Below are 23544 nucleotides of genomic sequence, written 5' to 3' on the forward strand. Positions count from 1 at the left end.
AAGTTGCTGTCTCTCTGCTTGGAAGAAAGGTGCTGGCTACAGTGTGTTGATGTGTGTGTGTGTGTGTGTGTGTGTGTGTGTGTGTGTGTGTGTGTGTGTGTGTGTGTCCTACAGAAACACTGAGGAACCAGGTGACCAGAACCAAAACTCAGCATACAGAGGTTCAGTGAATTCAGCGTAGTAGGTGTGGAGGTGGATCAGTGAGTCAGAGACTCTGTAGAAGGACAGAGTGCCAGCAGGACAGTCCACATACACTGCTACTCTGTTAGAGACAGAGGAGGAGGAGGAGGAGGAGGAGGAGGAGGAGGTGGAGGTGGAGGAGGAGGAGGGAGAGGAGGAGGAGGAGGAGGAAGAGGAGAGGACTGTTCTTCTGTTATTGTGCCAGGCAGAGTAACAACCATCATCATCAGAGCAGCCCAGACTCCAGGACTGATTATTCCCTCCAAACCAACAGTCCTTACTGTTTCCTCTCCTGCTGATTCCTCTGTAACTCACTGATATATGAACCTCTCCTCTCCACTCAACCTCCCAGTAACAGCGACCAGTCAGATCATTTCCACACAGCAGCTGAGGCCAGGAGTCAAACCTCTCTGGATGATCAGGATATGGCTGCTCCTCTGACACATGTGTCACCTTCCTGTTGTTGTCAGACAGTTTGAGGTTTCTGTTTACTGTGTTTGTGTCCACTGTGAGTTCACAGACATCTGATGGAGAGAACAAGACACAATACAGCAGCAGTTTATCATCTAACACAGCTGATGGTTTATTTCTTGCTTTATTAACAGACTGACTGTTAATTAGATCAAAACTTCACAATGACTCATCTTTCTGGATCTTCTTTCAGACTGACAGTTGAATGCAGATACACAAGGTTCAGATTTAAACTACTTTAACATGTGCTGCCTTGTTTTAATCAATCAAAGTGAACACACACTTACACTTCATCAGACCAGGTTTCATCCTCTGCTCTCCACCATGTTCCACCCTGGAGGGAGAAACAGAGTCAGAATGATCCTTCTGAAGCTTCCTCATCAATGATCTTCATAAAGCTTCACTCAGATCACCATGAAGACAAAACAGCTGCATTTATAAAACAAACATACATACACACACTCAAACTTTACATCAAATATTCACAAACTACAACTAAATAATAAAAAGCTGGTTGACTGAATAATCAATTAATACATTCATTTTCCTGAAATTTAAAGTGAATCCAAGTCAAACTGTCATTTAAAAGCATAATTATGGCAAAAGTGACACTTTTCATTTTCCGGTCAAAATCTTTTTTTTTTTTGTATCCGGGAGAAACATACAAAATAATTTCAGCACCATTACACACAGAGCAAAACAAAAACATGCACTTGCACAATTGCAAACACATATTCTCCATGCTATTACTCTGCCTTTCACTTTACAATGTGTAAAACAGGAACATTTGCACAACAGATGTCACACTTCCTAATTTTCCCATCAAGATCTACTGCCAGCAGTTTTCACAATAATTTATAATAATATAATATAATATCTTCATTAGATATTTGTCTGCTATTAATTGAGTATGTCATGCCATGGTACCAAAATACACTGAGCTGAGGGGCGAGTTTTCTAGAAGAAACACTGAGAGAAATGTCCTTAGAGATTAAGGGGGGCTGAGCAGCCTAGTAAGGCATCAAATGGTGACATACCTGTAGCCGAGCAGGTTAAAGAGTTGTGTTTATATTCCACCCTGGTCAGCTGAGAGCTCCAAGACGAGGGGTTCCAAGCACATACACAGCAAATGGAGGTCTCCAGGTCCTGGCTCTCTCCGTCTGTCCATTAGATTGCGGATGGTAACCCGAGGACAAACTCACAGTGGCCCCCAGTGCCCGGCAAAACATCTTCCAAAATTGGGATGTGAACTACAGAACCCGGTCCGACACAATGTCCATCGGTATCCCATGGATGCGGAAGATGTTATCCACGATGAGCTTGGCCGTCTCCATGGCTGATGGCAGCTTGGGAAGGGGGATAAAATGAACCATTTTAGAGAAATGGTCCACAACAGTCATAATGGTGTAGTTACCTTCCAAGAGAGGTAGACCAGTGACAAATTCCAGGGCGATTTGGGACCAAGGCCGACCGGGCATTGGAAGAGGGCGTAGGAGGCCAGTCGGGGGACCACGAGAAGCCTTACTGCTGGTGCAGCCGTGGCTCATCACATCACTGGATCTCTGGGGTCAGACTGTGGTAACGGCTGTATTGAAGTCTATGGGAGATGATGGAGAAACATAGTAAAGACTGGCATCAAGACAGGTGAGGTCAGCAGGCTGAACCAGCTGGTGAGGAGGGCCCGCTCTCTGGTCGGACTGGACCTGGACAGTCTGGAGACAGTGGCTGAGAGGAGGATGAAGGACAAACCCACCTTGGATAACCCCTCTCAGTCTCCCCACGACCAGCTGCTGCAGATGTGCAGCTCATTCAGCCGTCACATCGTCCCTGAACCTCTCACCACCATCAGACTCAGCAGTGGAAGCTTGTCTGTCATCTCACTCATCACACACACACATCCTGTAAAATGTTGTTTTAGTTTGATGTATATTTATTCATAGCTATCCTATTTCATTTGTGCTTACCGACTAATTGTTACCTAGTTGTCTTTGAGCTGCTACAACCCCAAACAAAAGCTAAATAAAGTACAAATCAAGGAATGACGTGAGCAAACAGGAACAAACATCCAAGAAAAATCAAGTGGACCAGGAGGCAGGGATACTGAGCAGAGAAGAGTCATAGTCCACAGAACAGTTCTGGAGCTTCACAGTAAAACAGAGTTGATTTAAAACAGAGAAACAAGCAAAGAAACATCAGATGTCTCCATCAGTTTGTCTGCTGTGATCACAGTCTGCAGGAGAGAACACATCACAACCTGATCTCAGACCAGATTTACACCTTTATTAACATGGAGACTTCACTGGAGCCATTCATAATAGTAAAAGTAAAGATATATTTATTTATAAAGCAGCTTACAAAGTGCTTCACTACAGACGAAAGGCAAACAGAGAGAGCAGCAGTCCGACAGTACAGAGCTCAGTGACCTCCATCACAAAATCCTCCTCCTGTTGGACAAACTGACAGAAAACAGAGAAACAACAACGACTCTGTGAGGAGTGAAGCTGCTGTATATATACCGACTTCCTGTAAAACCATACAGAACGACAGCTCTCTTCACATCGGACTTTTATTGAACTTTGTGATAAATACAAAATAAACAACACGGATCAAAATACAGTTTTCATCAGATGACGAGCTGCTGTCAGAAGTCCAACCACTCTGTCATGTAGATGCAGTTGGATGGAGAGATTTCTCCTCCATCGTGACAGTCGTCAAACACCTGAGGACAGGAAACAGGAAGTCAAACATGGACAACCTCTCCTCAGTCCTTCAAACTGATCATCTGTGTGTGTGTGTTACCGGGCACAGTCCGCAGGGCGTCCTGACGAGCCCGGTTGGCTGGATGACGGGGTTGACGCCGCGGTAAAGCTTCATCTGTCCATCCACGCTGCCCACCGTCCCCTCCTTGGCGGCGATGACGGTCATCTCCACCTTCCCGTCGTAGATGAGCGTGTTCAGGATGGTCTCGATGTCGTCCATCGACAGGTCCACCTGCACAACACACCTGTCAATCAATCTGTGTGTGTGTGATTGTCTTTCTGCAGCATTATGATGGTTATAAACATATGTTTATATGATATGATGATGTTTATAAGCCCTGTCTCCTGTCAGAGCGCTGGATGAGCTATTAGCAGCTGCACCTGTGGATGTAATAGATTACTTTGATACTGAAGGAATCTTAAAACATGAAGATTCTCAGTGAAGTTCTGCAGAATCTTTCCTCTCTGACTTCTGAGAGGATTTATCTGGAACATTTATGTTTGTTCCAGACCAACATCAGAGATGATGATACTGACAGTGTGGGTGGGTGTGCTTAGCCAATCTGAGGTGTGTGATGTCATCAAATGGGCGTGGTCATGGGTGTCACCTTGCTGATTCCCAGCTCACAGATGTACTTCCAGACTTCATGTGAGGTGGCGAAGGAGCTGTTCCTCTGAACCATCGGACTCTGCTTACTGTCCCTCGCTGCTTCAGCCTGAACACACACACACACACACACACACACACACACACACACACACACACACACACGTTGACTTCACTGTGACTCTGCTGCCTCCTGCTGGTCATTCTAAAGCTTCTCCTGGAGGAGACATTCGCTGACAACAGTCCAGTCTGAGATCTAGATTTAAAGGTGCAATGTGGAAGGATTTTAGTTTAAAACTTGCAAATATGGACTAGAGCAGTTGGTACAGAGGATCTGACCTCACAGCAGCTGCCCAGATTACAGGTCTGACCCGCGGACCTTAGCTCTGTCTGATCACTGGAGCTTTGAAAGGTGAAAAAAATACTCTGGCTAAATAAAAACATGACAGTGTTGATGTTCTGTCAATGATCTCTATGTATTGTGTTGCAGGGGTCTACTGAAGTTGGCGCGCTAACCAGCTAGCCCCGGCCCGATGGTTCTGGCCTTTGGATGTTGGTGCTGACTCTCTCCCTTCCTCACCTGAACCCGCTGGGTCACCTCTGTACTGTATACTAGTGGTGTCATGAACACCAACGACCCCCTGCTGCTGCTCCCACTTTACACCACTTCATCTTAGGAACACTAGCTGCATAGCTAACTGAGCTAACTAGCTAAGTAGTAGCTACAGCAGTTAGCGGTTACTTTGGGGACCCTTATTTGTTCAAATTTGTCGATCTCACAGCTGTTTAAATTTTTTCGGTACCTTGCTCTGCAGGAACTTGAAGCACTGCTGGTTCAGAACTTCAACAAACTCGGACTCAAAGTCCTGGTCGCTGTACCAGGCGCCGCCCGTCACCGAGCGATCTGGCTGCAGGTTGTACAACATGTACACCTTCTTCTTGGACGCCTGCACACAACACAGAGAGCACACCTGGTATCTGCACAGCGCCGACTCGTCAGAACAAACACAGTTTGAGTGTTTGGGTCGGTCTGACACTCACAGCCACAGATTTGACGGCTTTGATCAGTTTCTTGCTCTCCAGGCTCTTCAGGATCTTGTTGATCTCCGTCAGAGGAAGGTTGCTCTTGAAGCGGATGTCTCTGCTCCAGATTCCTGCAGCACAGAACCACATCTCAGCTACACCTGAACTACACCTGAACTACACCTCAGCTACACATGAACTACACCTGAACTACACCTCAGCTACACCTGAACTACACCTGAACTACACCTCAGCTACACCTGAACTACACCTGAACTACACCTCAGCTACACCTGAACTACACCTGAACTACACCTGAACTACACCTCAGCTACACCTCAACCACACCACTGTCTGTTGACAGGAGACCATGTGTGGAGGTGATGGAGGAGTCACAGTGATGAAGCTGCATCGGTGTCACTGTGTTAGCTCGGAAACACCCCTGAGCTACACCTGTGCGCTCGAGCTCACTTCAGTAGGAACATACTGTAAACAGAATGAGCTCTTCAGGGGTTCAGACTGGAGACAGCAGCTAGCGTAGCAGCTAGCGTCCTGAGCTCAGTCTGATGTGTGATGATGAGGATGATGTGATGAAGGTTCAGGTTGTTACCTTTGTTTCCTGCGTCCTCGATGATCTGATAGACGAGCTTCTCCTGGTTGTCTGAACCTTTCATCTTACTGAAACACAACAACAACACACAGCTTCATGGACACACACCTGTGAGTCAGCTGCTCTTTATGTCTTCAGTGCAGCTGACAGGAACTTTTTAATGTTATTATTATCATTACGAGCAGCTACAGTAAAGATTCAGCTTTAAATAACATCTTTATTACAGCCAACAGAGTCGCACAGCTGGAGACTGTTTAAGGAAACCTGGAGACATCTCATGTACAGCGACAGTCTCCATCCAGGGCTCCAGTGACCACGTGGTCTTTGTGACTAAAATGTCAAAAATTAAAAAACAAAATAAAATGGCTCCACACAGCTCGTCAAGTGTGACACTGAGACTGTGTCTCAGTTCAGGGTCTGCCTCCTCTGAAGGACCCAGCCTTTGTGGTCTTCGAGGGCGAGTCCTTCAGAGACCTTGTTAACCTGGTCAGCCGTTGTTAAATGTGACGGTCGAGCCTTTGGAGCATTTCCTGGTTGCGTCACCAGATGTTTTACTCTTATGTCACAATTTCTGCTGCCCAGGCCCGCAAAGTGATGCAAGCCACAAGATGTCACCATTTTCTCTCTCTTTCTTTTTTGGGCGCAAAGAATCTTGGGATATGTGAGGCCACAAAGGATCGTAGCGGTACATCCTCCAGAAACATGGAGAAGAAGAAGCCTCTGGAGGAGCCTTCAGACTGGGACAGACTTCAGATGCTCCTCTGAAGGATGCAGACCTGAACTGAGACTCAGCATGAGTCTCTGTTGTTTGTGGACTACAAGATTTCACCTGACTGTCATCAATATGGAGGGACAAGATGATGACTGGTGACTGTTCCTTTAACTCTCAGTGTGTGTGTGTGTGTGTGTGTGTGTGTGTGTGTGTGTGTGTGTGTGTGTGTGTGTGTGTGTGTGTGTACCTGGTGCTCTGTATGTCCTTCATCCTGTACAAGAGACCCGAGCTGTTCCTCAGCAGGTCCAGCTGACCCTGCAGGTGAACATGACATCATCAGAAACAGATCGATTACTCTGAAGAGAAGAAATGCAGTGACATCATCAACATGAGACGGACCAGTGACAGCAGCTTGTTGATGGCCATGGCTCTCTGCTGAGGCTCCAGGTGAGGCATGTCGTTCTGGATCACCTGATCCGTGATACCGTGAGGAAACTGCTGACACAGCTCTTTGATCCTGCGCGCGCGCGCACACACACACACACACACACACACACACACAGTTTTGAGTCATTTTCTGGTTAAAATTCTGGTTCAGAAGATGTGGACCTTCAGACATGTTATGGAGCAAACATGTTTTTATTGCTCATGAATGTGTATGTGTTGGGCTGATGTAAAGTACAGCCGGTTCATGTGGTTCTGACTGAAAGGAGTCAAACATCAGATGGATCTTCTTCTCTTCTTGATCATGATAATAAAAATGTGTTCTGTAGAAACATTTTACAGACAAACATGTTTAGATGTCTGTGACGTACTAAATCTGAATTATAACTGTAAGTATAGTTTATCATTGATTAAAAAGTATTTTATGTTTCACATTAATTGATTTGTTGTAAAATCTAGAAGATTTTTCCCCATGAAGACTTCACATATTCTGTCCGACCAACAATCAGACTCAGCTGAGTGAAAACTGAACAGAATCGACCAGTGGATCCGTCAACAGCATCAGGATCATAAGTTTAGCTGTACTGAGCTCAACTATGAGCCAAACAACACAGAAACAAACTGGACCGAGCAGAATTCAAACAGGTCAGTGGTTCTGCTGACATTCAAACTCACACTCACCTCTCTGCTATCTAATGAAACATGACGGATCCTTCAGTTCAGAACCACAATGAGCAGAACTTCTGCATGAAACAGTCGTCAGCTGTGATGACAATAACATTAACTATCCTGTGGTTCTGAGAGGACGGTCCCAACGCAGCTAACTCCAAGAATATGGAGCAAATAGTTCAGATGGATTCTCTGCCTGAGAGCGGAATTAACTATCAGGTCACATCGGTCCAGGAAATGTGTTTAATGTCGACATGTGTGATTTGTGTGTCTGGTGACAACAAGGTAAACATTAAATTGAAAAGAATCAGCACGGAGTCTGGCGCACCGTCTCCAGTCAGCAGCAGCAGGCTGAGCGGTAGGGCTCGCTAACGTCGCCGAACTGACCTGTTCTCGACCTCCGCCGGTTCCGACAGGTTCGTCTCCTTCTTCACTTTCACGTCCGCCATCTGACCTCTGCTGTGTTCAGTGTTTTACTCTGCTGTTTTCACTTTCCTGTCAGGGTTCTTCTGACTGCTGGTTAGCTTTCAGCTAATGTTGACCAGCAGGCATGCTAGTTCAGGGTCCTGAAAAGTTAGCTGCCGGTGGGCGTGTCCTGAGAACTGCCTGCTTAAAAAACCCAAAACAAACAGAAGCGAACCTGAACCAGTCTCCGTCCTGTTGTTGGTCCAGGTGACTGAGCGGACTGAAGGGCAGAGGTCAGACCTGACAGTCATGTGATGTGGTTTTGTTCATATTAACCGAATATTAACCGGAGGAGACTGAATGACTGAACTGCAGATTGAACTGCAGATGATCATCGTGTTTCTCTACGACGACTGCAAACTTAGATTTACTGATATTATTAATTATATACATGAAAAAAAGTTAGTTTTAATTTATTAAATTCTAATAAGAATATTGGGAAAGAGCGCATGCGCGTAGGGCAGAGCTCGTTGCTATGGAGACGCTTCCGTACACAGACGCCGGCTCGGAGCAGCAGCTTCATCTGAACCTTCATCAGAACCTTCATCAGAACCTTCATCTGCAGTAAGATTATTAATGTTCCTGGTGTTTACACGCACAGACAGGCAGACAGCCGTATGTCATGTTAACGACGTCACGGTGAACCAATCAGAATGATTGAGTTGTAAACATGTTTAACAGATTTACTTTAGACTCGTCACGTACATGTAAAAATCACTCGTACTGTAACTTGAGTAGGACTCTACCTGTGGATTTTTTACATCGTTGTGTGCTCCTATTGAAGTTAATGATTTGAGTCATCTCCACTGCTGATTGATGATTGATTGATTGATTGATTGACAGACAGTCATCATCATGACAGCAGGAGCAGTGTCAGCCCCGCTCATCATTCCTATCACCCACCGACACCGAGCCAAGAACCACATTGACACCAGCACACCTGTGTCCATCCAGTCAGGTAACATCACCTGTCTGTCGTGGTGTGGCAGATGTAGTATGGGTGTATGACAGGTGTATGACAGGTGTATTTGCCACTGCAGACACTCCTGGAGTTCTGATCTTCTACAGTCTGGACGGGTCGAGGCCAGCAGCAGCGCAGCGCAGTCCAGCAGGCAGCAGCAGGAAGTACAGCGAGCCCGTCCTGCTGCCAGCTGGACGGGTGTCTGTCAGAGCTGTAGCTGTCACCAGGTAACTGCTCACCTCACAACACCCTCACAGAGGAGAACACATGTTCTTCAACAGGTAGGACGCCTGACAGCCACATGTGGGACGGTCGTAGGACTGTGTCAACAAGTCAGGTCCAGTGAACCTGAGCAAGACGTGAACACAGTGTGATTCTCTGTAATCATCTCACCTGTTCATGTCCTCCAGGTACTGTTCACTGCTGGACTGATGTAATCTGTCTGTCTCACCTGTGTGTCTGCAGTGATGGCAGAGAGAGCTCCATGGTGACAAAGGTTTTCTCAGTTGAACTTGTGGATTCAAACTTGAAGGAGAATGTAGACGACCTGCAGGTAACCAAACATTTCTGCAGATCCAGACTACATTTCCCATCAGCCCCGGGTCTCAGTCCTTCTACGGGTCCCTGAAGTTAATGTTGTCTACATTCATTTGTCTTTAGTCTTCAGCTCAGCGTCCGTCTGAAGGAACCTTGAGGTCCACCGAGAACCCTGCTGGTTCTTCACTGAGGCCTCCAGGTCTGTTCTGACTTTTCTTATTTCAAACCCAACCAACACTGTATCTATGGAGCTAGAACAGTCTCAACATTATTCACAGGTAAATGCAGAGGGATTTGTATCTGCAAAGCTGGATCTATATCTGTGCCTCGAATTTGCAACTTATCATCATTTGTTCATCAACTTAGTATTTTTCGTGGAAATATAATTGTGAATTTCCACCTATTTGTGTGGATACTTTTGAGACTCTTCTACCGCGCTGTTTTCACACAAAATCCACAAATGCAGGTGTCTCGTAAAACATTCACAAATAAATGCAGAGTGATTTTTATCTGTAAATGTAAACTGTGTCTGAGACAAACGGATTAATATCTGTAAATCTGAATCTGTATCTGTGCCATCTAACTTGTGTATCATCATTTGCATATCAATGTAGATATACAAGTTGCAAATTCGAGGCACTGATATGGATCCAGCTTTGCGGATACAAATTACTCTGCATTTATTTGTGAACAATATTGAGTCTGTTCTCCATATGAGAATGAGATGCTAATTCTTTGCTAACTGGACCTAAAAGCTAACTAAGTTAATTGGACCATGCTGGGCGGTCCTTGGTGTCGGGTCCAGGATGTGTTTGGCTTGGTACAAACTAAGCTTTCTGACAGGCGTCCACTGGCCTGTGGCGGATCAGGTGGTCTACCTGTTCACTTCATTCTTCCTGTCCTGTTGTTTGTCTTCAGAGCCGAGGATGATGGGAAATACTTCTCCTAATCCAGGTCCTCGTTTTCTCAACGGTCGACTGGGTTCTCCAAACCCGGCTGCCCAAACTGAACGTTCCCTGTCAGCGGTAAACGGACCAAACACAACCAACTAACCCAGACAAACACTACAGAATGTTCTGTGTTGATTTTTATTTGGTTCTGTTTTCTGTCTGTCAGAGTTCTGGAGCACTGAAACAGCTGAGCAGCACACAGATGACCCGATTCATCCGAGAAACGAACCTCCTGCGGTACGAACGTAGACGCTAACGTGTCGCTGAGGAACAGCTTTAAAAAAACACGGCAGCATGTATTTGTTTATTTTGCTTCCTTCAGTCTTTATTGACCTTCTGTCTGTCTCTCTGTCCAGGTGTGTTCAGTGTTTGAGTGTTCGTCCCTCTGACCCGTTGGCTCGGTTCTGTGCTCAGTGTGGAGCTGCAGCCGGTCCGTTAGCTGCACACAGACGCCCCCCTGCTGACGGAGGACAGGTACTGCGCCTACACCTGTCCAGCCCGCATGACACTGAGCAGTGTCCAGGTGATTCTGTTCACCTGGTTCAGTGCTGATCCGATCATGTTTGTGCTGCGTTGTACTGTTTCTGTCAGTCAGGCTCTGACAGTCCTGGGGTGGACTAAATAATAGAAACAGCTGTTCTGTTCATGTGTGACTGTTGTCTCTGCCAGCTCTGAGGACTGGACCTCTACCAGACCTTTACTTTGAAAGGGTGCAGCGTTTAGTTCTGTCGTTTCCTGGTCGTCTGTTGTCAGTAACGTGTGTGTGTGTGTGTGTGTGTTGTCAGGCGGTTTGCTGTATGTTCTGTAACACACTGGTTTCTGTCAACACACACACCTGTTTAATCTGTGAGGAACCCGTCCATCAACAGGCCACACACACACTGCAGGTATATACACACACAAACACACACTTATACTGTGAGTCAGCTGATTTTTTACCTGATTGATGAGAAAATCAATTAATTTAAAAATGTAATCTGTAAAGTAACTGGTAACTTCAGTCATCAGATACACATAGTGGACTGGAAGTATAAAGTAGCAGAAAATGGAAATATGGAGTGAATGTACTCAGTTACATTCCCTCAGTGGTGTGTGTGTGTGTGTGTGTGTGTGTGTGTGTGTGTAGGATCATGTGGTGTGTGTTGGCTGTGGAAGTGGAAATCCAGCTCACATCTCCAGCTGTTTGACCTGCGAGAGCCGCCTGCAGCCGGTGAGACACACACACACACACACACACACACACACACACACACAAGTTTTAACAGGTAAAATGTGTGTGTGTGTGTTGCTGCAGCCCGTGTGTGTCGAGGACAGCGCCCCCTCTGTCCCGTCAGCAGACAGCAGGATGTTGTCCTGCTCCAGATGTAAACGTATGAACCGGCGCGATGCCAGATTCTGTGACTGGTGCGGCTCGAAGGTGAGGACACACCTGAGGTCACCTGAGGACATCATGTTAGCAAACATCACTGTCCAGCTGAGCAACCAGTCCTGGTCTCACCTGAGAAATACATTCAGAGTCAACACTCACCTGCTCACCTGTAGTGTTTCACAGAGAGTAAATGTTTTTACTGCTCTGTCGTAGTTCTTTGCAGCTAAGTAGCTACATGCTAACTGAAACGGCTAATAAGCAGCTAATAAAGATTGTAATACCTGTATTTTAAAGTTTGCGCTTCAGGTCCAGGTTGAAGGTTAGCTTCAAGCACAGCGGCTAAAAACACAATCCTCCATTAAGCTAAGCTAGCAGCTAGGCTAAAAACTGCGCCTGTTTCTATGCTGGAAACATAACAGTAACAGTACCATGCTAGCTAATGTTAGCATCACTCCTCAGTGTTGATAACGGAATAGCTTTGTATGAATTCTGTGGTGGGAAATTGTCCATATTTTTTTAAACTTTTTTGTATGGAGAAATTTTTCCTTGCTTTCAGTCTTTGTGTCAAGCTAGTCTGGAGAGAGAAGCATTGTAGGAAATGTAGTGATGTGATGTTTGTGTTTCTAGCCTGATCATGCAGCCAGATGTGTGATTTGTTGCCGATGTGGAGCGAGCGGAGACCCATACGCCTTCTTCTGCACAACCTGTGGCATCTTCTTGGAAGCACCGGCTCCGCCCACATGCTATGGTGACATCAGGAGACCTGTTGGAGACGCCACCGCCAAACGGGTACGCTTCACGGCTGACGTCATGTCGCTAACTCAGTTTATAATTCTGAATATCACACTAGACTGGCTGTTCTCTCCTTGTGTGTGAGCAGGCTGCAGCCACACCTGCCCATGATATCACCTGGCAGGCCATGCCCTCATCTGGCCCCGCCCCCATGGTTAGAATGACCACACCCACTGCAGAGCAGTGCACACAGACTGTTGGACTCTATTACCCATCATCCACTGAGCTACAGAGGAAAGAGAAACAGAGGGCGCAAGAACTCAGCAGGCAGCAGGCGCCCAGAGACGGCCGACAGCTACTGACGACTGTCAGCCCAGGCAGAGGTCAGAACCCACCGACACCACCGGCACCACCACCGACACCACCACCACCACCGACACCACTGACACCACCGACACCACCACCGACACCACCAGCACCACCGACACCACCAGCACCACCACCAGCACCACCGGCACCACTGACACCACCGACACCACCAGCACCACCGACACCACTGACACCACCAGCACCACCGATACCACCAGCACCACCGACACCACCACTGATACCACTGACACCACCGACACCACCACCGATACCACCAGCACCACCGACACCACCAGCACCACCACCAGCACCACCGGCACCACTGACACCACCGACACCACCAGCACCACCGACACCACTGACACCACCAGCACCACCGATACCACCAGCACCACCGACACCACCACTGATACCACTGACACCACCGACACCACCACCGACACCACCAGCACCACCGACACCACCGGCACCACCACCGACACCACCACCACCACCGACACCACTGACACCACCGACACCACCACCGACACCACCAGCACCACCGACACCACCAGCACCACCACCAGCACCACCGGCACCACTGACACCACCGACACCACCACCGACACCACCAGCACCACCGACACCACTGACACCACCGACACCACCAGCACCACCGATACCACCAGCACCACCGACACCACCACTGATACCACTGACACCACCGACACCACCACCGATACCACCAGCACCACCGACACCACCAGCACCACCGACACCACCACCGATACCACTGACACCACCGACACCACCACCGATACCACTGACACCACCGACACCACCACCGATACCACCAGCACCACCGACACCACCAGCACCACCGGCACCACTGACACCACCGACACCACCAGCACCACCAGCACCACCGACACCACTGACACCACCGACACCACCACCGACACCACCAGCACCACCACCGACACCACCAGCACCACCGGCACCACTGACACCACCGACACCACCAGCACCACCGACACCACTGACACCACCGACACCACCACCGATACCACCAGCACCACCGACACCACCACCGATACCACTGACACCACCGACACCACCACCGATACCACCAGCACCACCGACACCACCAGCACCACCGACACCACCGGCACCACCACCGACACCACCACCGACACCACCAGCACCACTGACACCACCGATACCACCAGCACCACCGACACCACCAGCACCACCGACACCACCGGCACCACCACCGACACCACCACCGGCACCAGCACCACCGACACCACTGACACCACCACCGACACCACCAGCACCACCAACACCACCAGCGACACCACCAGCACCACCGACACCACCACCGACACCACTGACACCACTGCTGACACCACCACCGACACCACCACCGGCACCACCGACACCACCACCAGCACCACCGACACCACCAGCACCACCGACACCACCACCGACACCACCGACACCACCACCAGCACCACCGGCACCACTGACACCACTGCTGACACCACCATGGGGGGACGGGGACTTTCACACTGGTCTCATGGTGCGTTCATGTCCTCAGGTTACTGGAGGAGGCAGTTGGATCATGTGTGTGGACATTTGAGGAGTTACACCCAGAACAACGTCTCCTTCAGGGCTCTACTGGGAGAGCCTCGTCTGGGCCGGGTAGGTCTCACCTTTTCTTTTCCCCCCAAATTCAGAAGTTCAGTATCAGAACACTGCAGCTCTGTTAAACTGTGAAGCTCCAGAACTGTTCTGTGAACTACGACACATCACCTGACTTTCACCTTAATGCTGGCGAACTGCTCCTTTAAATTTGAAATGATTGACGTGAACTAACACTGTATGACTGGATCAGTTTCAGACCGCTGTACATACCTGACCAGGTGAAGCAGTAGTGTGAGTTACTTCCTGTTTGTCACATGACGCGTTATGTTCCTTCAGATGGTTTCTGCTGTGATTCATGAAGATCGTTACGAGGTCAGTGTGACCGTCAGCTTTGTGTCGGCCGGGCGGGAGGAGAACCAGGTCCGTTGTACAACACTTCAGCTGGACTCATCGTGTGTTTGCTGAGCCAAGTGTGGGCTGACGGTTTGTTTGGTCTCAGGTGGATCCAGCAGCTGATGGTGTTGGACTGACTGCAGGTCGGACGGAGACCCTGAGCAGCATCACAGAGCGATCCTCCGACAGCAGCAGACTCAGTGAGAACTGACAGCAAACAGCTTTTAAATTCATCATATTAAATACATTGTAATTATTCAGCCCAGAACCACAATCACATCACCTCAGTGGGTTTTACATCGTGTCCTGTGAACAATGTCCTCAGAACCTTGAGTCAACAGAGGAACAACTTCACATGTTGATGGAACAAGACTTTCAACATGTTAGAAACCTGACGAGTATCAAGAACATCAAGTCATTAAGTCCTCCATCTTCATGAATAACTGACATATGGCATCATCAGGAGACGGTGGCCTGCAGGGGATATTTTAAGTCATGACTCAAATAAAAAAGACAGAAACAAAATGAAAAGATTCTTATTTCAATAAACTAATATGAACTTTGAGACTGTATTTAAATGAACGAGTTAGAAAAAAGGAAACTGACATTTTAAGATGAAAAATGATCTTCTGAAAACATTAGATGTTCATGTTGATGTCGTATGGACTGAGTCTCCTCAGTGGTTCTGTTTGTGTCTTGACAGGAAGTGATGCGTCCACAGGTGTGATGAAATCTCCCAAACCGAACCTGACGCCCAAACCTCCGGTGAGAAAATGTTTCTGAAACTGATCATTCAGAAGAAGAAACTGAACTTGATCTGAACTTGATCTGAACCTGAGTGACGCTGGTTCTCCTGGTTCTCCTGGTTCTCCTTGTTCTGCTTGTTCACCTGGTTCTTCTGGCTCCAGGTGAAAGACCTTCAGTTACTGAAGGAACTGGGTCCAGGTCGAGGTCAGATCAGCACCATCCAGCAGCTCCTTGATCAGGTACGAGCCTCTGCAGCCAATCAGCAGCCGCCTCTGCATCTCCTGACTCCATTGACTCTGATTGGTCTGTTTGTTTTCCCATCAACCACCAGGGGGCGGCTCCCTCCTGCCGTGACAGCGATGGCCAACACGCTCTGGCGGTTGCCGTGGTAAACGGCCACCATGATGTACTTCCTGTTTTGGTGCAGCGAGGAGCTGACGTGGACGAGCAGTCGGGACAGTAAGACGACAAAAAATAACATGAAGAAGAAACTTTTTTCAACAATAAGAAAGAAAATGAATATTATTTTATTTCCGCTCCTCTGATGACTGAGCCAATCACAGCTCATCACCTTCTGTTGTCCCACAATGCAATGAGAGTCACAGTGGTCTCCACCAATCAGAAACAAAGGAAACAGATCAATGATCTACTGATCAGTTTCCTTCACTGTGTAACTGATGTAACAAACATATCCTCTGAGCTGATGATGTCACACGTGATGAAGGTGAACTCCTCCTCCTCAGGATGAAGAACTCCGCTCTGCACGAAGCTGCAGCTCGCGGCTCTGAAGGTCTGCAGTGTGCTGAGGTCCTGCTCAGGTAGGACACACCTGTGGGAACACACACACACACACACACACACACACTCTGGACCTTGGTTCTCATGACATCACTAATGTTTCTAACAGTGTTGGAACCACAGAACCAGCCGGTTGCTCCAGGTAACGTTTCATCTGGTACCTGTCACTCTGTTTTCAGCTGTAAGGCCAGCGTGAGGTGCAGGAACGCCAGCGGTCAGACGGCGTACGACGTGGCGGTGCGCTCCGGCTGCAACAACATGGTGTCTCTGCTGGCTGCTCAAACTGGACTGGACTTACTGGGCAAACTGGGCAAACCCAGACTGAACCTGGACGTGTTCTGACAGAGAACGACACAAAAGGGTTCGTTTTAGCAGCCCAGAAAGATGCTAAGGTTGATGTCGTGTCCGCAGAATAACAACACCATCAGGTTTTGGATCGGTTCCTGTGGCCCAGCTCCATTATCAACCGGTTCACCAGAATAAATGCTGGGATTTATCTACAAATCACAGACATGTCACAGCTGTGTTGCTACAGGCTCAGTTCATGTTGTGGTCTGGTTGGGTCAAGATACAGAACCACCTGGTTAGAGTGACGACAACATGTTCTGTCACAAGCACATCTCTGACCCAACAGTGGACTCACCCAGCTGCCACGGCACCAGCGTTGCCTCCACGTTGATCTGATACGTAGACAGATTTAACATGTCTGTGGTTTGCAGATGTACAATGTCAACATTATTGTGGTTCTGGCCCGCTGTCGTAGACTGAGTGTAGTCGGTCCTGTGCTGCTGGTGGTTGTGACTGGATGTGTAGAACGTGTTGAATTTGTTACTGAATAAAACTGTTGAACAGCGTCTGTGGACTGAAGTCTGTTTTCGGTTCAGATGTTTAAAAACTTGGAGCTTTATTTAAAGTACTGACAGTTATTCTCAGCTGACCCAAACCCTGATCAGCAGCTGATCCGTTTGTTCTGAACAGCTGACGACATGAAGTCTTGTCTGAGGTGTAAACGTAGAAACAGCAGCTACAGAACAAACACACACTCCATCGAGGACAAACAGATTTACTGTATTGAAAATGAAATAATGAAAAAAAGAAGTCAGTCAGAACATGAACAGCTGATCACTGAGAGACCCGACGACATTCATCACTGTGTTTTTTAGTTCTAATGTTCTTCAGTGTCATTGGGCTCGAGCGGACGGTAGCTGCTGAGGGTTCAATCTCCGTCCAGGTGCCTTTGAGCCAGGCATTGTGCTGCTCAAGAACTCTGTCTCTGCAGTTCAGATCCAGCAGGTGGACCAGAACTGGTGTGTGTCGATCCATCAACGTCTCAGTCGGAGGAAGAAGGCGTGACGGCACTCAGTGCTGTCCACAGGATAGTATTTATCATAGAAGTCCAGGATGTACTCCTCCGCTTTGAAGCCAAACTTCTGGTAGAGCAGCATGGCGGGATTACTGGCCGACACGTGCAGCGTCACGTCTTTGCCCATACACGTCTGAAAAACACCAACACATTCAGCTCAGAGGAGGTCAAAGATGCTGCATTTCTGCTGTTTGCTCACAGCATCAGAGGATGATTATTCTCCTGTCTGAGGATCATAAACAGCTGTGTGTGTTTTCAACCTGCATGTTTTAATGTCTAAGTGACTGTTGGGGACGACAATCTGATAAACTCTTAAACAGATGTAAACGTCACCACCGACAGTCTGTCCACCTCAGGGACCGGCTGAATCAGAACCCAGTGTTTAGTGTCGGACTCCGGAGCCTCACCTGGATCAGATGGTAGATCATGAAGGTGCCGATGCCGGCTCTCCTCCACTCAGGATGCACCAGCAGGAAGGAGATGTAGGCCTCGTTGTACTTCACGTCTGGCACCATGAAACCAAAACCAACCACGACTTTCTTATAGAGGACCACCACGCTGAAGTCGGGGTACTGCAGACACTCTGACAGGTCCACACCTGGAGGAGGACAGAACCGAGCAAACGGTGGGTTTGGACAGACAGATTCATGATCGGATGGATCTTAGTGAGGAGAATGTCGGTCTGTGCTACCTGGCCAGAAGCTGTCATGACACATGGCGTTGACAGAAGGGATGTGGTTTGGGCGGACGTAGCAGTAGTCGATGGAGGCGTTGGGTTCAGGGACCCAGTTGGGCTCCTTCCTGTGAGGGTAAGCTCTGATCTCTTCCAACAACCTCAGTTTCACTGGACGACTCTCATAGTCCCTCCTGAAGAGCACAAACAGAAGTTACACTGCTGTTCTACCTCCAGCGACCGATTAGAGGCCCTGACAGCCTCCACCTGAAGGTCTCAGGACTCTTTACCTGATGTACGGTTTCAGGATGCGGGATGTGTACGGACTCTTGATGCTCTGGTCCAAACTGCCCTCTGCTCCCATCAGACGATGCCAGAAAGACACTGAGTGCTGCTGGACGTTCCGTCGGCTGGAGAGGTTGGTCTGCACACAAACACATTCATGTCATTCAGTTCTCTTCAAGTGGTTCCAGTATCATCAACACAATCAGAAGCGCAAAACTGTTTCACATGGAAAACTTTCATTTGAGTCAATTTTCAAATTACTGAACAGTAGTTTCTCTGACTCTTCACTGCTGACAGCAGCTAAGAACAACGTTGGTGGAGAGTTCAGAACAAGAATCAAACTAACTTACAGAATCAAAACATCTGAATAAAAACAGCCATGCACCGGCCACCATCGTTCCTTATCATTAATAAGCTCCAGCAGAAGCAGGGTTCTGGGTCAGGACGGGTCATGTGGAGGTACCAGCTCAATGGGATGTACAGGACAGACGTGTTTGATTGAAGAAGACCAGGATGTATGATGAAGGTACCTGGAAGCGATCAAGAATGCGCAGCTCCTGGCTGTTGGTGCAGTATTTTCCCAGGATTCCACCTCGCATCTGAGACCCCACCTCCTGGGCGCTGTAGATGCCCCCCACCAGACTGAGGGTGGTGCTGATGGCCCGGTCGAGGTCCAACAGGGGGAGCCCTCTCTGCCTCTTGGCCTGGCGGACCAGCAGCTTTCTCTGGAGGCGTCTGGCCTGTGGGGTGACAGCCAGGGCCAGCGGGCAGGCATCCAGCCGTCGCAGCAGCATCCTCTCCTCATAAAGACTGAGCATGGTGAAGCGAGGAGTCTGGACACCTCCAGAACCGTCTGCCTTCTCAGGGTGTGTTATCCTTCTCCGCTCAGGTCCTCCAGCACTAACACACCCCCTAGTGGAGAGAGATGGACCTTCACCTGGTCCTACTGGCTCTTCAAAGTCGTCCCCACGATCGCGGCCTTCATCGTCCTCACTATCTTCTTCACGTTTTATGTGAGGTGGTGCTATGCGGAGCTTCTTGCGGGCAACAAGGTTGGCGCTGGGAGGAGGGATGTACTCCATCCCCGGGTCGATCATTCCCTCCGTCTCCATCTCCTCATCGTCTGGAGGTCAAAGCATCAGAGACATCAGCATCAGACATTTAACAAGTTGTTTTGTCACTCGTCTGTGAGTGAAGCGTCACTCACCATGGAACAGAGCCTGTGGAGGCATGGCGTCAGGGATCAGGTCCGCCTCCGACAGCAGGCTGGGTGTTGCTGAGTGAGATGCCGGCGTCCCCGGGGCGGAGAAGTCCGGTGAAGGCGACGGTGATGGGCTGGTGAGGGGAGTTCGATCTGAAGAGCTGAGGGAGGAAAAATCGATGACCTCACCCTTCTCCAGGACGAGGTCGGGCCGGCGCCCGGCGCTCCCCCCGCGGCCTCCGCCCAGTTTCACCGGTGTGGAGGAGGTGCTGCGGTCGGTGTAGCCGCTCACTGCCTCTTTCTGAGCCCGTCGGATGTCTTTGGCCTCCTGAGTGCGGGAACGTTTCTCCTTCAGCTGCATGGCGTTCTCCACAGGGTTTCTGGCCCCGCGCTTCCTCAGACCCTCCACAGTGATGATCGGGTCCACAGCAGGTTTGGAGGCTGCAGGCGACAACAGAGGATCAGCTCAGTGTCCTTTACCTGCAGGACTGGGACCTTTCACTAGACTGCTGCTGGATGGTTTTGGGTGGAGGTTACCTTTAGCCTTTGTGGTGGATTTGTCCACCTCAGGTCTTAGAGTTGGAGGTCGGTTCTGGACCAGCTTCCACCAGCCGGGCTCACCAAACTCCTGAGCTCCTGAGCGAAAGAAGGTGGGACTGCCGACGGACAGACAGCCAGCCACCGTGCTCCACCATGTTGACGTCTTCTTCCTGCACACAGAAACAGTCACCGGGTCTCACGCGACCACAGGAAACTCAGTCAGGAACTGGACATGCTGAACCACATCAGGAGCAGCAGCCATTCACTTTCTGACTGTGCTGTAACCAATTACACCTGATACCTATTATCAATGTCATCGTCCTGTGTGTCTTTGTCTTCTGTGGACCGCCTTCACCACAGGAACTCGGTTCTAACTACACTCATCTCTGAGAACCTTTAGAGAAACTCCAGAACTGAATCTAAGACTCGAGAGACTAAATGTAGTTCCAGGTGGTAGAAACAGTCGCTGCTCCAAAGTTCAGTCAGTCTAAACAACCACAACAACAGCACATGAACAACTTAGCCCACGAAATACAGAAGTTCCACAGAATGATGTGAGGACGAGAGGTCGTGAAGTTCTGGATGTTTATTAAAAGTACTGTTACTGAAGCGGTTTGCTTTGGCTTGGTTACATGTTTCCTGTACTTGTTGTCCACATTGTTTTTTACCCCAATAGTGCTGAACATTTGTTCTGACCTCGACACAGATCTGCCGGCTCTACCTGGGCCGGCAGCTCCCAGGAAACTCTGCTGGATGCTGTTTCCTGGAGCGGACAAGTCGAATCTAATGTGTCCGAGTTCTGGTTCTGCCCCGACTCTCTCCTCCAGGGCAGACCTGCTGTATTGTGAATTTGCATGTATTCATGCTTTTGCACTGACTTTGTGTAATTAAGACGCATAAAAACATGTTTTCTGTGAAAGAATACTTTTAAATAACAGACCTCGGTCATCCGCCGTCTACAGACACATCGACCTGCCATACAATAGTTTTACCATAAATGGATTATTGGCCACTTTTAGTTTTAGCTGCAGATGTTGTCGTTTGTTTCCAACCTGTTTGATCATATTTCCACTTTTTCCAGAGGTAAGATATTATTTGGCATGTACATTACAATTACTCTTGATGGAAATAATGGACTGAAACAAGACCCAGAAACATCAAAACCAGAACCATCCTTCAACTTAAGGAGCATCCCATCTCTGCATTCACACATCTGTTACCAACTCATCGTGAAAAATAACAGATGAAGAGTGTAAGTAGAAACAGGTGAGTAAATACAATGACGGCAGGATGGAAGGTGACCTTGTTCCCAGCAGGAAGTTCCAGTGTCGGCCAATGAAAGCGCAGATGTCCTCTTTCCACCTGAAGTAACCCTGCCGGCCGGTTCCTTCCAGAGACAGGTTGTACATGGCCAACATCACCACCTGACACACAGGAAGTAAAGTCTCAGTCTGTGTTGTTGTTGTGTTCATGTGTGAATCACTGAGCTCAGTGTCCTTCACTGTGTGTGAAGGTGAGTGAATGATGCAGGTCGTACCTGCTGCCAGGTGAGTCTCATCCTCTCAAAGCTCTCCTTTCCATCCTCGGAGCAGTCACAGCAGACGAATTTGAAGAAGTTGTCTCCTTTCAGGTAGCTGGGCTGCTCACCGTGGAGCTGAGCTGATGAACACAAGCAGAGACACACCTGAGGTTAACTGTCGTCACGTTCCTGGAAGGGAAGACACCTGATGGAGAAGCAGAGCTGTGACTGGCTGTCTCACCTGCAGGGACCCACTTGTGGCAGCGGTCGCAGTAGAAGGACATGTCCTCGCAGGCCCAGCCTCCGTCAGCCTCCTCGCCCACGTCGCTGGTCAGAGAGTCTCCGCTCTGGTCGTGTGACAGATCCACCGAACCCTGATCCTCCGACTCCACGATCAGCAGAGTCTCGCCCTCCACCTCGCCCTCCTCCAGCCCTTCTGAGGCCGACGTACAGGTCGCCTCGTCCTCCGCTCCACCCAGCTGCTCGCTGCTGCTGTCCATCATGTCGAGTCACGCCGGCCTGTCTGTGACAAACGGGCGAGGAGCGGAAAAATGAATTTGTAGAGTGTGAGATGTAAATAAATCGAGTAAGTGATGCTGAAAAGATACTGACAGGTGGACTGGACCGAGAGCACCACGCTCACAAACAGGCCAGAGTTCTGTTCTGTTGTTAGTCCAGTGGCAGACACAGTGTGACATCAGAGCGTCCTCTCCTCTGGGAACAGGTGCATCATACCTGGGTCAGTGGTCCTGTGGGCGGAGCTCCGTCTCTCGGCGCCGCCTGTCCTCCTCCAGCTGTCTGGTCAGCGTCCTCTGCTCCTCCAGCAGCCTCAGGTTCTCCTTCTTCCTCTCCACCCGCTCCAGATCTCTGATCACGCCCTCGTGGAGACGCTGACCCACAAACAATCAATTATAATCAATCAGAAAACTATTTGTTAATAACAACAAAGTCAGACGTGCTGCAGCTCAGTGAGGCTGTTCATGGAAACACACTGAGCACTTCTACTGATCAACGAGGACTGGAGATGGATCTATCATTCACTGATTAATTGTTTGGCCTCTAAAATGTCTTAAATGGTTAAAAACTGTTGATCGGTGTCACAGAGTTTTGTTTTGTCCTTCAGTTCTCACTGAACAACAAACAATCAGACGACTCATCGATGATCAGAACAGTGATATAATAAATAGATGAGCAGCTGAGTGATGGACATCAGCTCAACAGGAAACACACTGACCTTCAAAATAAAGTTACATTTCCAGACAGTGAAATGTGTTTTGTGACAAGGTCAACAACATCCGTTTATGAGATCAATATATCGCACGTGTAGTGAGTATTTGTACACGGTGGTCGTACTTATTGAGTACTGCTCTCCGCTGCAGCATCACTATAATATCCACACTGCAATGATCTTCATTATCTAACGCCGTGTGTAAAGACTGTACCGGAAGTCTATCTCAGGCTGTATTACTGTGTTTCTATTGATCTGACCCGTTCAGTCCAAGTTAAAATGCTGCAGTATGTTCTTCACACAGCTCTCAGCC

General features: G+C 48.8%; 4 protein-coding genes across 7 annotated transcripts in view; 1 reads left to right on the top strand and 3 right to left on the bottom strand.

Moving 5' to 3' along the window:
- Positions 1-3199: 3199 nt before the first annotated feature.
- On the bottom strand, positions 3200-8036 carry polr3f (polymerase (RNA) III (DNA directed) polypeptide F). The gene is made up of 9 exons (XM_037106549.1): positions 7863-8036; positions 6762-6879; positions 6610-6677; positions 5651-5718; positions 5059-5171; positions 4821-4964; positions 4019-4126; positions 3451-3642; positions 3200-3370 (listed from the first exon to the last, which is right to left on the bottom strand). The coding sequence occupies exons 1-9, from the start codon at positions 7922-7924 to the stop codon at positions 3293-3295; spliced, it is 951 nt and encodes a 316-aa protein (XP_036962444.1). The 5' UTR covers positions 7925-8036; the 3' UTR covers positions 3200-3292.
- Positions 8037-8361: 325 nt separating this feature from the next.
- Positions 8362-17276, top strand: dzank1 (double zinc ribbon and ankyrin repeat domains 1). Of its 4 annotated transcripts, XM_037105866.1 has the most exons (21): positions 8362-8504; positions 8784-8898; positions 8981-9128; positions 9367-9454; positions 9562-9637; positions 10357-10463; positions 10555-10625; positions 10745-10862; positions 11174-11275; positions 11515-11598; positions 11683-11805; positions 12385-12546; positions 12638-12872; positions 14438-14541; positions 14821-14904; positions 14984-15077; positions 15581-15642; positions 15786-15863; positions 15956-16083; positions 16368-16442; positions 16602-17276. In XM_037105866.1, the coding sequence occupies exons 2-21, from the start codon at positions 8796-8798 to the stop codon at positions 16762-16764; spliced, it is 2205 nt and encodes a 734-aa protein (XP_036961761.1). In that variant the 5' UTR covers positions 8362-8504; positions 8784-8795; the 3' UTR covers positions 16765-17276. The 4 variants fall into 4 exon arrangements, with proteins under 4 accessions (XP_036961761.1, XP_036961770.1, XP_036961780.1 ...); XM_037105875.1 differs by lacking the exon at positions 11515-11598; XM_037105885.1 differs by lacking the exon at positions 11174-11275.
- A 193-nt stretch (positions 17277-17469) lies between these two features.
- kat14 (lysine acetyltransferase 14) lies at positions 17470-22525 on the bottom strand. Its single transcript, XM_037105781.1, has 10 exons — positions 22245-22525; positions 22022-22143; positions 21787-21908; positions 20482-20654; positions 19951-20385; positions 19274-19866; positions 18749-18882; positions 18477-18652; positions 18193-18383; positions 17470-17918 (listed from the first exon to the last, which is right to left on the bottom strand). The coding sequence occupies exons 1-10, from the start codon at positions 22504-22506 to the stop codon at positions 17745-17747; spliced, it is 2382 nt and encodes a 793-aa protein (XP_036961676.1). The 5' UTR covers positions 22507-22525; the 3' UTR covers positions 17470-17744.
- A 218-nt stretch (positions 22526-22743) lies between these two features.
- Positions 22744-23544, bottom strand: part of LOC119024239 (protein PET117 homolog, mitochondrial) — a 1090-nt gene continuing 289 nt past the window's right edge. The window contains exon 2 of the mRNA XM_037106803.1: positions 22744-22893. Within this exon, the coding sequence (XP_036962698.1) occupies positions 22744-22893 (150 nt within the window). The remainder of the gene's footprint in view (positions 22894-23544) is intronic.

The sequence above is a fragment of the Acanthopagrus latus genome, chromosome 1 (assembly GCF_904848185.1).
Source record: "Acanthopagrus latus isolate v.2019 chromosome 1, fAcaLat1.1, whole genome shotgun sequence".
Lineage (NCBI taxonomy): Eukaryota > Metazoa > Chordata > Actinopteri > Spariformes > Sparidae > Acanthopagrus > Acanthopagrus latus.